This window comes from Carassius auratus, chromosome 36 (genome assembly GCF_003368295.1).
Source record: "Carassius auratus strain Wakin chromosome 36, ASM336829v1, whole genome shotgun sequence".
NCBI lineage: Eukaryota > Metazoa > Chordata > Actinopteri > Cypriniformes > Cyprinidae > Carassius > Carassius auratus.
This window is the reverse complement of record NC_039278.1, coordinates 728207-746276: the sequence shown is the minus strand read 5'-3', so window position 1 is coordinate 746276 and position 18070 is coordinate 728207. Positions and strand designations below refer to the sequence as shown.

The window sequence follows — 18070 nt, the reverse complement described above, 5'->3', positions numbered from 1 at the left end:
GTTTTCCCTTTGTAGCTGTGAGGTAAGTCCTCTGGGTCCCGCCGGAACCTCTTATCCTCAATATGACCCATGGGTCTCAGTCCGGCCTATAGCGGCCCCTATCAATATCTGGCCTTCTTGTCCTCTATTACTATCTATTCTATGGTTGCCTCTCTAAGTGTTATTTCCCTCTGCAGCCCATTTCTCTGGCCTTCTCCTCTGTAGGCCTTTTCTGCGGCCTATTGTGGCGCCTCTCTCGGAGGCTCTGTGGTCTATCTTCATTGCCATATAAGCTCATGCTTTAGCTATAATCTGATGTTATATTCTTATGTTTGAATATATATATATTTCAATTTATCTCTCTTCATTCATGTTTCAGGATCCTCTAAGAAATACTTCACCTGGTGCGTATTACATTTTTCATCTTTCTTTTGGGGTAGGCTCTGCCCTGCCTTCGTCTTCTGCAGGATTAGCTGGTATCTACAAACTTCAGATCCACGCTACGGATGGGGCCTGTGCCAAAATAATTCTGTTTTTTTGTATGTTTTTGTAAATAAATACTTAATTCTTATCTACTCCTGAGTCTTTCTGGTAGAAAAGAAAGCTTAAGCGCAAGTTTTTCTAGGTAGACTAAATGCTACGTTACCATTCCAATTAAAGTCAAGCCAATCGGCTCTCAACACAAGGGATATAAATGCATACTACTTACATCCTATTGTGTTTGCAGATCCTGTCACTGTTGTTTCCCTCCATCCTCCCCACCACCACCAGGTTTGCCCTGTCCATGTGGGGGGTAGGCTCCGCCCTGCCTTCGTCTTCGGCAGGATTAGCTGGTATCTACAAACTTCAGATCCACGCTATGGATGGGGCTTACACCAAAATAATTCTGTTATTTGTATGTTTTTGTAAACAAATACTTAATTCTTATCTACTTCTCCTGAGTCTTTCTGGTAGAACCTAGGTTATGTGAGCAACTGAGAGCGTTTCATGCTAACAAATATTTCACCTGACAAGTGTAGCTTTTAATAAACAAGAGATATTGTGTCTAAATCTTTCTTGGGATGTAATAATTCCTCTGTTCTTGATTCCATTGTTCTGAGTATGCGTATTTGTTGAGCTAAACACACAATTGTCTTATGGATCTTATGGTTGTCAGTCACAATTGTGAAACAGCTTCTTGAACAAAAAAAAAACCTGGGATGGAACGTATTGTCTTTCTGAATTTGACTGGGTCACTGTTGTTGGCTGATTGAGATCAAGATCACGTACACCTCTGGCTGATTTTGAAGGTTTCCGTAAAAATCTGTGAAAAATAAAATCAATAGAGACTGTGAAAAATCTGCATCTTCTATGCAGACTCATAAGGAGCAACATTACTCCATGTTTCCATGTTGTGGCCTTCAGTCGCTCACTATGTCCTGCACTGTTTTTGCAGTTTACTCACCGCTAGTATGTTGACAGAACAACTTTATTTCACTGAAACACTGAACACTCTTCTTTCAAGTTAAATTCTTAAGTAACATGGAAGAATTGAGGATTCTGTGTATCAGTGAAAGCTGATTTCCTCTGTAATGTCAAGAGTCACTGAGTCACTTTCTCTAGGAGGAAGCAGCAGCAGTCATGCCACACTTGGAGTTTTATTTGGCCTGTCTTTGCTCAGTAGCAATAAATGCAGAAGAATTAAATCAAATGTGAGACAGATGTAAGTTGAGTGTGAACGTGCTGGGATGTGTCATAAGACATGAGGAGCGGAAGCTCTGCGAGCACCGCCTTCTCTACAGAATGGGTGTCAGTGTTGATCTGTGAAGACTGCAGCGTTCACTGTTTCAACTCTGAGGATCGTATCATCTGGACAGAGATCATGGCCTATCAGTTCAAACTGGCTGAAAAACTGGTCATACTCAATGACCGGGGTCAAGGAGTGCTGATCAGGATGAACCACATTAAAAAGGTGAGAGAAAATTGATTATTATAATATTCACAAACCTGTGAAAAAGAGGAACATCGGCAGGGCTGAATTTTGTTTTTTTGAACTTGCAGTGAATATGTGACTGATTCCCAAGGGACTGAACTTAGTTAACCGCTTTGTTTGTTGAATTGTTTTCAGAACCAAACGATGCTCAATTCTTCCGCTGCTTTTTTAATCGTGAAGTGCTTTTATGTGTTTTTATTATTCAGATGGGATTTGAAAGTACATTTTTAAAACTTTTAAAAGTATAATTTATGTATTGTATTTTGTCATGTGTTTAAAAGAAAGAAAGTTCCGTCTCAGTTTTGTAGAGAAAGAGGAAGTGCACACAGGAAATGAACAGGACCTGTCAGGCCTCTCTGTAAACCACATCTCTCTCACACATACTGCAAACAGGCTGCACTTCCTGTCTGTCTCAGAAACCAGTGTTACACAGAGTCATGAGAGAGCTTCAAAAGGACAAATCCACTGTCAAGACTAATGTGTTATAGTTCAAGAAATCCTCTGTCCGACCCTGACAGCATGAGTTTTTGTGATGGACATTCCACATCTCTCAGTGTCTTTGCACTGCTTCTGCAGAACTCTAAACAATTTATCTATGTTTACATCCACAATGTGCACTTCAGAATGTCTCATGTCGAGTCGAAGGCACCCTGACGTCATTGTGCATCATGGAACTTTTTTTCAGATTGAATTTTTTGTAAACCCTTTTTCCAACATGTCAAACTGTTCTTAATTAACACACAGACAAATCTGACACAGCAAACAAACTTGTCTTCAAAACTCATTGATGTGTCATTATGCAAACTTGTGGTTTCCGCTGATAGTTATCTATTAATTTGACCTTTTGTAAATGATGCTGATTTTTGAGTCATACAGACAACAATGAGACCAATTATGGTCAAACCTTACAATTGGATTCAGATCATCTTCAGAGCATGCCAGCAAAAGTTATGGATTTTATATAATAAATGTACCAATCCATGATCACTTAACACATCAGTGGAGTTGATGCAATATTTCAAAAAGTGGATTTGAGACATCAAACTGTGTGTGTGTCATTGTCAGCCCACACTGACCACACCACATCAATCTTGGTGTGTGTGTGTTATGTGCTTGAGCTCGGCAACTGCTGCTTGCAGCTAAGCTATATTTAGTAATTATAATAATAAATGAGGATCTGCGTGTAGTCACTGTGGGGCAGTCGTGGTCTAATGGATAGAGAGTTGGACTTGTTATGGGACATGGCATTCTGGGTTTGGGGCCATGCCCATGTATACATGTTTTATTTATTTATTTATTTATTTCAGGTATGCACAGACCCAAAGCGAAGACCATCATACTTCACTGAAAAAAGCACGGAGTCTGCTGTAAAATACATCAACAGAAAATTCCCCAACGTTGACATCAGGGGTGGCAGTGTGAGTATTCACAGATAAAAAGTGATTCATTATTGTCTTTGGTTTTGGCTCAAACTTTGAATATTTTATTTCCTAAATCTTTCTGCAGCAACATCTGAGCAGCATACAGAAGCAGAAGTCAGCTGTACTGGAGAGTCTGCACAGTTACTACGAGTCCTTCATTGATGTCATGGAGTTCAGGGTAAGAATGGCAACACATCAAACTCCTTGGCAAGTTAAGTCGAGTTCATTTGGTGGCCATCTTGGTTATATTACCAGACAGCAGTTTCTAGTTAAGCAAGTACAACGTAATCAACTTTAATCGAGGAAGACAAATCTTTACAAATTTTTGTACAAATTAATTTTCTCACTTCTGCAATTTATATGGCCATTTCTAAGGAAACATTTGTTGTTTGTGAGGCATTTGGAGATGTGCCTTAAAATAAGAGTTAAAAAGTGAAGAGCCACCAGAATTTGAACGTTACATTTCACATTAACTAATGCTTTACTAACAATGTATTTGGTATATGTAATATGATTGATATATAGTGTCTTTTTATTTCCATTATTCTTTAGGACAATGTTTATGAGTTGCTCAACACAATTGATGCCTGTCAGTGCTTCTTTGACATAGTAAGTACGACTCTTGAAGAGAGGAAAGAAACTCAAAGGAGGCAGAGATGGTTTCACATTAATCTGTCCTCATAATCCATTTCAGGCTGTAAATTTTGACCTCACCAAGAACTACCTGGACCTTATCGTCACCTACGCCTCAGTCTTTTACATGCTGTCCCGTATTGATGACAAGAAGGCAATTGCCGGACTGTATAACTGTGCATATGAGTTCTCCAATGGAAACAGGTAACAGACCACAGCTTTAGACACAGTCACGCTGCTTTAGGACAGTATTTTACAACTTGGAGGCAAACAAACTCACACATTTTCCTAATTTTCCTATCTGGCACATTTGCACATCTCATTCATTTGTATTTGTATGAGATGTGCTCTTGAGGGTTAGGTTTGGTGGTGGACCTTCATGTTTTCATATAAAATCAACTTGTACAATACTTACATATTGTCATGAGATAAGGTTAAATATAATATACATTAAATATCAATATTTATCTGCAATGACACGTGACTTCAATATTTACACATCATCTTTTAGTTTAAGAATGCAGTGTGAAATCAGATTTTGTAAATGGCTTTTCTTTCAGATGTGATGTCAGAACATTTGCTCAGTCGATCATATCAAAACATGTAGTAAATGTATATTTTGTAGTAAATGTCTTTACATGGTTTATGTATCTTTACGTATTCTAACAGTCATTGTATAGAAACACGAATCTACACACAACAGAAACAAGTGACTTGTGTTCAATATCAAGATGATTCTCATACGCAGGACATTGAATTATCACTCTTGTTTGGTCACATTGAAGACAGATCATTGCTTTACTTTAAGACTAGATGCAAAACACTAACTTTTATATTCTTTTAGGAATATTATTATTGTGATCAATCAAGTACTCTTATAATCATGTTGAATACAAACTCCATTATCAACAGTCCTTTGCTCAAAAACATAAGAGAAATGCAGAAAGATTTATGTAATAGAACACATCAGAAATATATAATAATACTGTATGATTGTGTGTGTTATAACTGTATGCAGTGACCCCTCGTTCCCTCGACTTGGTCAGATGTTCATAGAGTACGATCATCCCTGGAAAAAACTTTCAGAGGAGTTTGGTCCGCACACCAAGGTCAGTCCCGTACTAACTGTGGGATTTCCATCAAAGAACATATGTTTAGATGTTGTATGCAGTTTTATAGAGAATTATATATACATATATAAAATAATATTCTTATGATCAGATAAATCAGCGTTGGTCTTACTATATTGTAGTGTTTGGCGCCTACAGTACCACTCAGTTTCTGTTTAAAGAGAAATGAACAGCTAGTGAATCCTGGACAGAAAGCTGTTGTGTGACAGGGCTGATGTGAGTGTGTGTGTTGTTGGTCAGTCTGTGACAGGGGCTCTGCTCTCTCTGCGCATGCTGTATCCACGGAGGAATCTCTCTGCTGACCAGTGGCGCAGCGCTCAGCTCCTGTCTCTGCTGGCGTCCCCTGCTGCCATGCTCAGCCCCACCTGCTGTGACACTGTACGTACACCAGCCAGCAGATCAGCACGGCACCCATTACAGCCCAACACAGCCAAGCATCTGCCTGTTTGTATAAAGAACTAACTCTGAGCATTGCTTCTAGATGGCTTGTGAGTATCTGTCCACGGAGGTGATGGAGCGCTGGATCCTCAGTGAGTATCTGTTAAATACTGGGAGACTGTACAGTCTTTACCCTAAGATCACGCTACGCTAGCTGTGTAAGAGAGAGAGAGAGAAAGAGAGGGAGGTGAAGTTGGATGTCTTGACAGATTATCGTGGTCTTTTATAGATCTGTGTGACCTCTGAATGATTCTTCATTCTGACTCTTTCTCTGAATTAAATTGATTTGTTTATGTCAGGGGAAACTCTGTACTCCGATAAATGGAAGTCTGACAATGTTAAGGAGTTAATCAAAAACCATTATCATGATAATATGTATAATCTGTATAACTGTAATACTGTAGTAGATTGAGTTTTGTGCATCTTAGTCTCCCCAAATATCTGTAAATGACCTGCTGGTTATAAACTTGGATGAGACCAAATGGATGTTTGCATTAACAGATTGCCCAGATGAGGTGTTTAGGTCAGAGTGATATCTCCCTAATGTTGATGTGAATGAATGTACACCACACTTGTTCTGATATGCTGTGATCTTATGGTTGTCAGTCGGCTTCCTGTTGTGCCATAGCAGTCTAAATACCAATGCTGACTCTCAGAACTTGTGGAAGACGGCCCTTCGTAACGGCCTGTACCTCACAGTCGTCAGAGACGAGGTGCTCAACATACACAAGCTCTCCGAGGACTTCTTCGACAGTCTCAAAGGGTAACGTGGACACACAGTACACACGTGTATCAACAGCCTGGCACTCATGAATGCTACCTAAGATTATGATGTACGGGAGTTTATGTCTTATAATGTAAACAGTTTATCTTCACTGCTTTTACAGGTATAGCAAGCGCATTCCTGACATCAAAGAGTGTAAAGAGCATGTGATCATTAACTGGTGAGCATCTGAAGTATTTCAAACATCTCAAATAGGCATCAAGCTTTTAACAGACTCCAGACTGCAGAATAAATCTTCATCATCTCGTGGGTTTTCCAGCGGTGCATTGCGGAGAGAGAAGCGCAACTTCCTGAGAAATGCCTTGAAGGAACTCACCAAAGTTTTGGAGGATGAACCAGCATTGCTTGGACCCAAGGTTTCAACTGTTCTTTCACTTTGTTATTGTTAATAGTAGCAGTGTTTATTTAGTTAATTGTTGCTATATTTAAATGTGAATAAATTGCAGAGTGGAAAGAGACACATGAACTCAGATGTGTATGGTGTATTTGCCCGCTCTAGGCTTTATACGTGTTCATGGCGCTGTCGTTCTCCCGTGATGAAGTGCTCTGGCTTGTGCGTCATGCTGAGAACATCCCTAAAACCAAGACCCCGGAGGACTACGCAGACTCGTAAGCTTCACTCAGCATCTGTCATATACTGTATCTGACTAAGTTTTCTAGGTTTTAAAGTAGTCAAATGTGCCTCTAACTGAAGAATCTCATTTGTATATTATGTTTGCTATGAAGGCTGCCCTTACATTTTTGAAAATCAAAAGTGAAGCACTGGTGACTTTGTAAACTTGGAAAGACCACTTTGGTTGTATTCCCTCCCCTAGATAGTTGTGTGTATTGAAGCTTTCATATGTTGACATGCTCAGTGTTTGTGATGTGCAGACAGTTGGCAGAGCTCCTCTATCACATGGAAAAGCTGCGCACTCTCTTGGCTCAACACAGATATGTTATCCAGCGCTACCATCTTCAGTACTTGTCACAGTACGATGCTCTAGTGCTCAATGACATCATTCAGGTATCCAGCACATGGCTCTGCTCGCTGCAGCACTAAACATGTTCTGCATGAGGAGGTTTGTAGTTTTGCTTCATTTTCTATCTTCTCATGTCAGGGTATGTTGGTCTGTCCGGAAGAAGAATCCGTTCTTATGTCGTCGTTTGTCTCAACTCTGTCCGCGATGACTCTCAAGCACTGTGAGTTGTCTTTGGGTTTTCTCGACGCAGGCTGTGTACTCTGAGCATACTCTCATAGGCAATATAAATAATATTGTGGGTTTGTTTGCATGTGTGGTTGGAGGTATACTAAAGTAAACATTGTTCAACTGTCATCTTACAGCATCTTTGATAATGTGTCTCAGGAATTGAAATCCAATTGTTACTTACAGATTTCTTTTATTTTCTGGATAATCTTTGGTGGTCTTTTTTTTACACAGTGGATGCAGGAGAAGAGTTTGACCTGAAACCATTCAGACTGGACTGGTTAAGACTGCAGGTACGCCTGAAGAAAACTGAATTCATATGCAGCCTAAATATGAACTAGCAAAACTAGCATTCTGTAGGAAGACCTTTGGACACACACTTTCATTCATTTATGGGGAATTTTCCTGAATACTTTTTAAATGAAAATATGAGAACATGTCCATCTAATCAATTACACCTCAGCAGGAAAATGCTTACCTCACTGCCATTTTTGGGGGTTTCCCTCCACTTTTTTAAAACATATGTATTGTTACTGATAAGTCTCGAACCATATTTAATCATTTAATGTATAGCACACCAAATTAACCTGTCACCCACTGGGACATCACAGTGCTAGTTCTTAACCAGCCCAAGTACCTAGCAACAACACTGTTTTACCTAGAAACCACCCTTGGTACCCTAGCAACCACCCTGGGTACCCTGGCAACCACCTAGAACCACCCTACCAACCGACTGCTGAGTTTTGCCACAGCAAGCACCACTTCATATCTAGTAGTAGTAGTAGTAGTATTAATATTATTTTAGCAATTTATTTAGTCATTTTACATAAGACGTAATCATCCTTTAAATTTCACAGATACTTTCTAGCATAGACTACATAGATTAATCCAGTTAATCAATTAGCAAAATAATCTTTACTTGCAGCCCTGTATTGTGTAAAGATGTCTCCCAAATGAACACATGGGTCTAGAGCACACTGCAGACGCTCAGTCTCAATCCTCCATGAAGTGTTACTCCAGATCTGTTTGCACTCTTCAGGCGTACACCAGCATTGGTAAAGCTCCTCTGGCACTGAAGGACTACCCTGATCTTGCCAAAGTCATGAACATGGCCCAGTTTCACACTCGGATGATGGACAATGTGAATGAACTCCTGTGTGAGACGGCTGATCTCTCGAACCTCTGGTAAGTCAAGCTGTAACATTCATTCAGTGCATGCTTATGTTTTGAGGTTTAAGGGTCATCCACAGGTGTTAAATAAATATGAAATTCTGCGATTTAGGATATTAATCAAAAATTCCCCTTGCTGAAGTTTGCATCTTGTTTGAGTTAAAATGCACACAGCTAAGAGATACAGTCATATGTGTTTGAGTTGACGTGCCTGTAATGTTTCAGCTTCCACGCGCGTGTGTTTGAGAAGCTGTTCTCTCAGAGCAGTGAGGATGTGTCCATGCAGCGCTACCTCACGGCGTTCCCAGTCATCTGCTCACACTTCAGCCAGTGTCTCCATCCGCTCTGTCCAGAGGAGGTCAGTACTGTTAGCCTAGCTGTTTTAAGTCAATTCTAACATAGATCACTTTTCAAAGTAAAAACTGAAACACTGTTTGCACGACTCCTAAGTGATGTTCTGTCGTGTGTTTCTTGTTAAATGCATGTGTTTGCATGGACCAGACTGAAGAAATAGAGAAACAAAGCTTGAAGCTGTGTGTGTCCTTTCTGGAGGAGATTTCGCGTCAGACATGTTCAGTTGTGCTGGAGATATGTGCTGAACAGTGTAATCTACACGAGAAGGTACATTACACACAGAAACCAGATGATTCAGTGTGACGTGAAGCCATGGGGATCAACCAACATAAACTGAACTAAAATTATAGTTATAGAGAGTAAAATGTCAGATAACAGTATCTCTCTGTGAATATTACAGAGTGGGTAACTACAAAAAGAGTTTTATGAAGAGCAAATTATCAATGTTTTTTTTTTACTCTACACCATCCGCCCTTTAGTTATTGCCCAAACACAGTGCCGAGACCATCAGTACAGCACGCAATAAAAAACTGAAGAAGTCCTTACCAAAGAAAGGAGATGTGCCTAAAGAGAAACCAGGGACAGAGAGCCTCAGGAAGGACAGAGCCATTGTCACAAAGTACGTAAGATCTCAGAGTATCTTGAAAATGAGCTGTAGACGTGAAATCTCACTGGCTCTCTTCTCTCCTCTCCTCTCCTCTCCCCTTCTCTCTTCTCCTCTCCTCTCCTCTCCTCTGCTCTTCTCTCCTCTCCTCTGCTCTCCTCTGCTCTCCTCTCCTCTCCTCTGCTCTCCTCTCCGCTCCTCTTCTCTCCTCTCCTCTCCTCTCCTCTCCTCTCCTCTCCCCTTCTCTCCTTTCCTCTCCCCTTTTGTCATCTCCTCTCCTCTGCTCTCCTCTGCTCTTCTCTCCTCTCCGCTCCTCTCCGCTTCTCTCCTCTCCTCTCCTCTCCTCTCCCCTTCTCTCCTCTCCTCTCCCCTTCTATTCTCTCCTCTCCTCTGCTCTCCTCTCCTCTCCCCTTCTCTCCTCTCCTCTCCTCTCCTCTCCTCTCCTCTCCTCTCCCCTCCCCTTATCTCCTCTCCTCTCCTCTCCTCTCCTCTCCTCCTCTCCCCTTCTATTCTCTCCTCTCCTCTGCTCTCCTCTCCTCTCCCCTTCTCTCTTCTCCTCTCCTCTCCTCTCCCCTTCTTTTCTGTCCTCTCCTCTCCTCTCCTCTCCTCTGCTCTGCTCTCCTCTCCTCTCCTCTCCTCTCCTCTCCTCTCCTCTCCTCTCCTCTCCTCTCCCCTTATCTCCTCTCCTCTCCTCTCCCCTTCTATTCTCTCCTCTCCTCTGCTCTCCTCTGCTCTCCTCTCCTCTCCCCTTCTCTCTTCTCCTCTCCTCTCCTCTCCTCTCCCCTTCTATTCTCTCCTCTCCTCTGCTCTCCTCTCCTCTCCCCTTCTCTCTTCTCCTCTCCTCTCCTCTCCTCCTCTCCCCTTCTATTCTCTCCTCTCCTCTGCTCTCCTCTCCTCTCCCCTTCTCTCTTCTCCTCTCCTCTCCTCTCCCCTTCTTTTCTGTCCTCTCCTCTCCTCTCCTCTCCTCTCCTCTCCTCTGCTCTGCTCTCCTCTCCTCTCCTCTCCTCTCCTCTCCTCTCCTCTCCCCTTATCTCCTCTCCTCTCCCCTTCTCTCCTCTCCTCTCCTCTCCTCTCCCCTCCCCTTATCTCCTCTCCTCTCCTCTCCTCCTCTCCCCTTCTATTCTCTCCTCTCCTCTGCTCTCCTCTCCTCTCCCCTTCTCTCTTCTCCTCTCCTCTCCTCTCCCCTTCTTTTCTGTCCTCTCCTCTCCTCTCCTCTCCTCTGCTCTCCTCTCCTCTCCTCTCCTCTCCTCTCCCCTTATCTCCTCTCCTCTCCTCTCCCCTTCTATTCTCTCCTCTCCTCTGCTCTCCTCTCCTCTCCCCTTCTCTCTTCTCCTCTCCTCTCCTCTCCCCTTCTTTTCTCTCCTCTCCTCTGCTCTCCTCTCCTCTCCCCTTCTCTCCTCTCCTCTCCTCTCCTCTCCCCTTATCTCCTCTCCTCTCCTCTCCTCTCCCCTTATCTCCTCTCCTCTCCTCCTCTCCTCTCCCCTTCTATTCTCTCCTCTCCTCTCCCCTTCTCTCCTCTCCTCTCCTCTCCTCTCCTCTCCCCTTATCTCCTCTCCTCTCCTCTCCTCTCCCCTTCTATTCTCTCCTCTCCTCTGCTCTCCTCTCCTCTCCCCTTCTCTCCTCTCCTCTCCTCTCCCCTTATCTCCTCTCCTCTCCTCTCCTCCTCTCCTCTCCCCTTCTATTCTCTCCTCTCCTCTGCTCTCCTCTCCTCTCCCCTTCTCTCCTCTCCTCTCCTCTCCCCTTATCTCCTCTCCTCTCCTCTTCTATTCTCTCCTCTCCTCTGCTCTCCTCTGCTCTCCTCTGCTCTCCTCTCCCCTTCTCTCTTCTCCTCTCCTCTCCTCTCCCTCCCCTCCCCTCCCTTCCCTTCTCCTCCTCTCTCCTCTCCTCTCCTCTCCCCTTCTCTCCTGTCCTCTCCTCTCCCCTTCTTTCCTCTCCTCTCCTCTCCTCTCCCCTTCTTTTCTCTCCTCTCCTCTCCTCTCCTCTCTCTCTTCTCTTCTCCTGTCCTCTTCTCTCCTCTCCTCTCCTCTTCTTCTCTTCTCTCCCCTTCTCTCCTCTCCTCTCCTCTCCTCTTCTCTTCTTCTCTTCTCTTCCCTTGTAGTCTGGATAAGATGCACCTGGCGCTGACAGAGCTGTGCGCTTCCTACAGTATCTGTGCTGATTTCACCGTGTTCAAGCACATCGTTGTACCTGCTGAGTTCCTGCTCACACAGATGGAGATAAGACTCAACAAGTACTGCTAATATTACAAGTCTTTACTCAGTTTGGATCACAACACACAATGAGTTTGTTGTATCTTAAAGGAATATCCCAGGTTCCTTCCTTTTCTTAAAAAAAAGCAAAAACAGAGGTTACTATGAAGCACTTAAATGTGTATTGTTAAAACTGTTTACAGTCATAACACAGATATCGTTCATGTCTCGTGGAGTACAGTATTTGAACTTTTACGGAGTGGCTCCATTCACTTTGTGGTAATCAACATTATGCTACAAGTGCAATTGTCAAACATGTTTTGAACCCAGAATATTCCTTTAAAGTTTGTTTGAGACAGAGTAAGCCTTCACAACTGTAAGATGTCAATGAAAAGGCGTTTGGTAGAAACACACAAGTTTGAATCCTTAATCATGCACTGCTTTGCTCAGTCAGCATCACTGCCACTTAACCAATCGAGGTTTGCAGGGTAATTGTGCAGATGGCCAATTATAATCAGAGCACTCATGAAATCGCCCGTCCCTCGGAGCTGCTGGCTGGGATTCAGGCGTACGTCACGAGTCTGCACAGCCTCAGCTGCTACATCAACATTGATGTCACACGACTGGTGAAGAGCGTCCTTCTGCAGCAGACGCAGCCGCTGGACTCCTACGGATCTCAGACCATCACAACACTCTACACAAACTGGTGAGGCCTCAGGACATCATATTAGCGCACAGGGCTCCTATTTAGCTGTAGTTGCTGTGTTTAAGTGGTTTCTGTTCTCCTGTTGTCAGGTTTCTGGAGGGTCTCTTGCGTCAGGCCAGCAGTGCTCTCATAGTCCACTGTCCTACCACACAGTGTTTCGTCAACCAGAATACTGAGAACGAGCAGAGCTTTCATGCAGAGGAATACGCTGACATCTGTGGTAAGCTGAAAATGAAGATGGTATTTCAGCTAAATATTTTGTTGCACAATTTGAATAGCCTACTGGATCAGTTTAATTTTTATACATGTATTCTTAAGCATTGGTTTCCCAAAGTAATACAACATGTTTCTTTTATAGCTACAACAACAGTTATGTGAAAAGATATTGAAAGCATTCTATATACATCACGACACTTCCTGTTTTTGTATTGTTCTTAAAATTATATTATATTAAATGGATACATGGTAAAAGACAGATTTTATGGTGACCTATTTCTCTGTAGGTTTGCGATCATTGGCTGAACTGATTGGCCCTTATGGACTGAAGTTTTTAAATGAGAACCTCATGTGGCACATCATATCCCAAGTTGGAGAACTGAAGGTATGACATTTTTCAAATTGAAGAAACTATAGTGGCATAATGTACAAACCACTAAATCGCTAATTAAAGTTATTAACAAAATTATTGAATTAGCTCATGATTTTGCTTTCAGAAACTTGTAAGTGACAACATGGATGTGCTGGTGCAAATGAGAGCTAAGTTTGAGAATCCTGAAACAATGATTGACCTTCAGAAGAAACTAACAGGTGCAATTACAGTTCAAACACCTCCACGCTTCATTACTCAAGCTCAAATCTAATCTTATACCAGTCAGAAAACTTCATCCTACATAGTGTTCTGGGGTTTTTAACATTCTTCCTTTCAAAAGTAATCACAACTACTACTTTACTATTAAATATAAATAAATAAAAAGCATCAAATAAATGAGCTGCCTAAAAACCAAAAAATAAAAGCCTACTGAACTGACATGCAAGAGAACTGTGGGCTTGTAATGACATTCATTGTCTGGCAGTGGGAAGTGAAGGGCGCAGTCTGTTGATACTCCCGTCTACAAAGTGTGCTCGATACAGATATGGTGTTTCTAGTTTAGTGTGGAGGAATTTGACAAGTCTACAGTAGTGACAGGAGCAGCTTCAAACTGAATCAGGAGGTGATTCCAACCAGTTCTCACTATCTGACACTTTAACAAGCTTTAACACACACTTGAAGTCAAAAAAGGAAAAAGAGAGGCTAAATACTGCTCTTCTTCCACTCTTTTCTGAACTCTTCTATCACACAAACGTCTCCTCTTTATTAACACTCCCTTAAAAACATAAAAACATAATGCAATAACCAGAAATGCAAAACTGTAGCAGAAATACAAATATAAGAGAGTTGTTATTACCAATACCCTACAAAATTAAAAGGCAGGAAATGTCATTCATAATAATGTAATATAAATAATTGAAATATTATTGTATAAATACATTGAATTATAATAATTCAACAAATTAAATTCGCTTTTTAAAATTAAATTTAATAAATTTTTTCATCATGATGTATTTTTAATGCTTTTTAAGCTAGTTGTAAGGTTGGGAGGCATGGAGAGGGATTTGGATGCAAATGCAGCTTGATTCAGAAGTGAGGTGAAAACAGACAGAGTCAAACAGGTACAATCCAGGAAGAGACAAAAGAGTAATCCAATAAACAGGTGAAGGCCAGGGCAGGCAGCGAACAGTCAGAAATCAGACACAGTCCAGGGTCAAAAACAAGGAAAACACAGAACCATGACAGTTCTTCTGATGGTAAACCGGTGGAGTCTGATAAGGAGTTAGGGGTTATGGGAAATGAGCTCTTGGGCACTCCTGCTGGTGACCATTGTTTTACTCATTTATAATTCTATTCTTCTTTTATTCCTCTGTGGACTTGTACTTCAATGAAAAGTCGATTTATCCAATGTTTTTCACCAGGCTGTGAGAATGTGTTGAAAAGAATGACGATTATTGGTGTGATCCTGTCATTTCGCTCTATGGTCCAAGAAGCTCTCGGCGAGGTGAATGTCTCTTTCTATGTAAATTAATGTTGAATCAGAAAGCAATACATCAAGTGTTTTCTACATTTATATACACTACAATACTATCCAATATAATGTTGATATTACATGTAAAAAAACAAAACAGTTGTTATATATGTCAAGCTATACATAAATATTTTCAAGCTTTAAAAAACACAGTAATGCCCTCTGTATTTGTCATGTGTACATCCAGATAACTGCTTTATAGTTTTTACATGTTATAATGATCTGCTGGGTTTATGAGTGACCAAGGGATGTAAGTCTACTGATCATCTCCTTCTGTAGATCATGGACAGACACTGTCCATTTATCATGAGACCCATCAAATGCATGAAGGACTTCATCTGCCCTGAAGGTGACATCAAGGTAAAGCACAAGTCTGTTGTTGTTTTTTCACAACCACACGTCATCATAAGTAATACCTCATCTTCTGGATTGTCTTCCCATCTCTGATTATGTTTAGGTCACACTCAGTGTATATGAAATGGCTTCGGCCGCTGGTTTGCCGTGTGAGATCGACCCTGCGCTGGTTTCAGCCATAGCTAACATGCAGACAGGTGAAGTCCCACATGGAAGTCTGTCTGTCTCAAACAATATCTCAAGTTAACCTCTTTATTCCAATACAAATATTCATTATTATTTCCGGCAGACAACTCGTCCACTGAGGAAGAGTACAAAATTTCCTGCTTGCTGCTGGTTTTTATAGCCGTGTCTTTACCGAGCCTGTGCCTGGATCCAAACTCTTTCTACAGTCGAGCACACGGAGGTAACGTGGAGCAGAAGAGCACATCTTCACTTGCTCTGCTGGAACAACAAGCCCATACATAAAACAGACCATAAATTAAAGGCTAATACCTAGAGCAAATGCAGATCTTTGAAGTTGTGTTCTGCTAAACTCTTTCTGAAGCTCATACGATCTTGTCTTGTTCTTCAACAGGTCATCAAAACAACATTCATTGCTTAGCCACTGCAGTTAACCATCTCGCTGCTGCTATGTTCACTGTCCAGAGAAAAAATATCCAGACACAGCTTCAAGAGTTCCTGAAGGTAAACGATCATCCACTGAATGCACGGCAAGAATTCACTGTTTTTCATTCCATACATTGACATTCATAAATCCATAGCAAACATTCACTGAAAATCTCATTAACGCTTCACAAAATTTGTTACCATGAACTAACAATGAAAACTGTTCTCAGCTAATGTTCATTTCAACGTTTACCGATACATTATTTAAATGTATTAATATTATAATTAGTATTATTAATATTAGAACCTGAGCTAACATGAATTAACATGAAATATATCTGTATTTTGATTAACTAACCTTAACAAAGACTAGTAAATACTGTGACAAATATACTGCTAATTGTAGTTAGTGTTAGTTAACGCACTAATCATGAATTAATCAGACCTGATTGTAAAATCATTTATCTCATATTCTGTAGGTGGCATCATCCATCTTACTGCAATTAGGTCAGAACGTGGAGCGAATGGAAATAAAGAACAGAGATTCCATTTATGTCATTCTACACATGGTAATAAACCTATGAGAAGAAATTTAATTATCATTTAAAAATGGTTTATGACACAAATCTTACTTTTGTATTCTTTATGTTGTAGATAGTGGAGCAGTCACCGTTCTTGAGTCAAGACATGCTGGAAATGTGTTTTCCATATGTACTCCTCCGAAACGCTTACAGAGAGGTGCACAAGACCTTCATCCACACTATGGGCTGAACTTACGAGGATATAAATTCATTACTTTGTTTCTGTACGTATCATAGTTTAACATTTTCTATTAATATCCAGCTGGTTTAATTATTTGTGTGTATACTTGTCTAAGTAGATTCCAGTGCACTTAGGAGGAAAATAAAAATATATAGAAAGGTGTTAGTAGTATACAGCTTCATATAATAATAATTATTTCACTTTTAACCTGTTGATACAATGATTAATAGCAGAAAGTTTTATTTTCATGTAGGTCATCACTAGCTGATGCATTATGAAAATTCACTGATAACCATAATTTGCACATTTTTAATCTTCTTTATTGCCCAGAATATAAGCAGAAATTGCAGTGCCTAGCAGAAGCGTCTAAACCAGTATATAGTAATAACTAATAACTGCTAGAATCCTAAATAGTTTCAAGGCAATGACTGTGATTGTGGTGTAAATTTTGCTCATTTGCATTTTGCTTAATTGCGTTTTAAAATGTTTAAGCTTTTCTAAAAATGATTAAAAAAAATGTGATTTATAAAGTGAAATTTTTATCTAATAATAATAATAAAAATCTTTCATTAATGATATATTTGTGTCTGTTTTGCTATGTTTTGCTACTAGTGTGTTTGTTTATATGAACATATTTTAAAGATTATTTGGAATTAATACAATGGAGACAAAGAATATTTGGTAGAACACAATCAAGCATGCTCTTGTAAACATTTCCTTGGAGATTTCTTTAGCCGCATGTTTCCTGTCCAGCCTTTATTCAAATCCCTGGCTCCTCCCTCTTTCTGCTCCATCTCTCTGGACTTTTATTCCTTCACCCCTGCCACACAATCAAGGACTCCATAAATGCTCACACTTCATTCACCCTGTTTGTCTAGTCACAATGGCTGTATAGATTGCACTACTCTTCCTTGGAATTTCTACATCTTTCTGCTTCCTTTGATTATCAAACTTTCACTGCAGTTTAATTTGGAACTTTAACACCATTGTTGCTTCCCAAATGTCTCTCTTCAAAAATAAGCCCAATATTGTTCCATGTTCTCTGGAATCTTCCAAGGCCTTCCAGCTGCTCATGCAAGCCTTCCCTAGTGCATGCATGCTCAATTATCCTAATGTCCAGTACCCCTTCTTCAAAAAAGTCTAAGCTTTCACCACTAGCATCGGGGCTGTATTGTCTCAAATGTAGGGAACATCAATTAAAGGGATGGTTCACTTTGAAATTAAATTTTGATAAGTTTTAGCTTACCTCAAGGGCATCCAAGATGTAGGTTTCTTTTGTTTCCGCAGTATTTCCCATTTTGATATTTTTAGGTCTTGTCTGTGACTCATAAAATGGAGGTCTATGGTCACCACCTCAAAGAGCATGCACAGAGGAGTGCAAATTAGACAATTTCCCATCGTAAGTACACATTGATGACCTAAGACACGAACCGAGCTGTTTGTGTAAGAAAACGAACAGTATTTATATTGTTTTTAACCTCCTGTACACAACCACATCCAACTGATCTGAGTGCGTGAATGCTTCCTGATGTAAAGCAAATTCTGATTCTATTTCTGATAGACTTAGGGTGTGTCTCACCTCAAAAACTAGGGAACATCGGTGCACACTATGTTCCCTTACCAGAAATCACATCACATTTCTGAAGCGTAAAACATAA

At 40.8% G+C, this 18070-nt stretch overlaps 1 protein-coding gene across 1 annotated transcript; it reads left to right on the top strand.

Moving 5' to 3' along the window:
* Positions 1 to 1705: 1705 nt before the first annotated feature.
* LOC113054911 (nck-associated protein 1-like) lies at positions 1706 to 16541 on the top strand. Its single transcript, XM_026220700.1, has 31 exons — positions 1706 to 1930; positions 3259 to 3369; positions 3458 to 3550; positions 3925 to 3981; positions 4067 to 4209; positions 5024 to 5114; positions 5376 to 5513; positions 5617 to 5665; positions 6180 to 6336; positions 6461 to 6517; positions 6617 to 6713; positions 6857 to 6966; positions 7231 to 7363; positions 7458 to 7539; positions 7779 to 7837; positions 8584 to 8729; positions 8940 to 9072; positions 9216 to 9335; positions 9548 to 9687; positions 11771 to 11902; positions 12349 to 12567; positions 12657 to 12787; positions 13071 to 13168; positions 13281 to 13374; positions 14578 to 14660; positions 14967 to 15047; positions 15145 to 15238; positions 15331 to 15447; positions 15619 to 15728; positions 16130 to 16219; positions 16305 to 16541. The coding sequence occupies exons 1-31, from the start codon at positions 1721 to 1723 to the stop codon at positions 16419 to 16421; spliced, it is 3492 nt and encodes a 1163-aa protein (XP_026076485.1). The 5' UTR covers positions 1706 to 1720; the 3' UTR covers positions 16422 to 16541.
* Positions 16542 to 18070: the final 1529 nt, after the last annotated feature.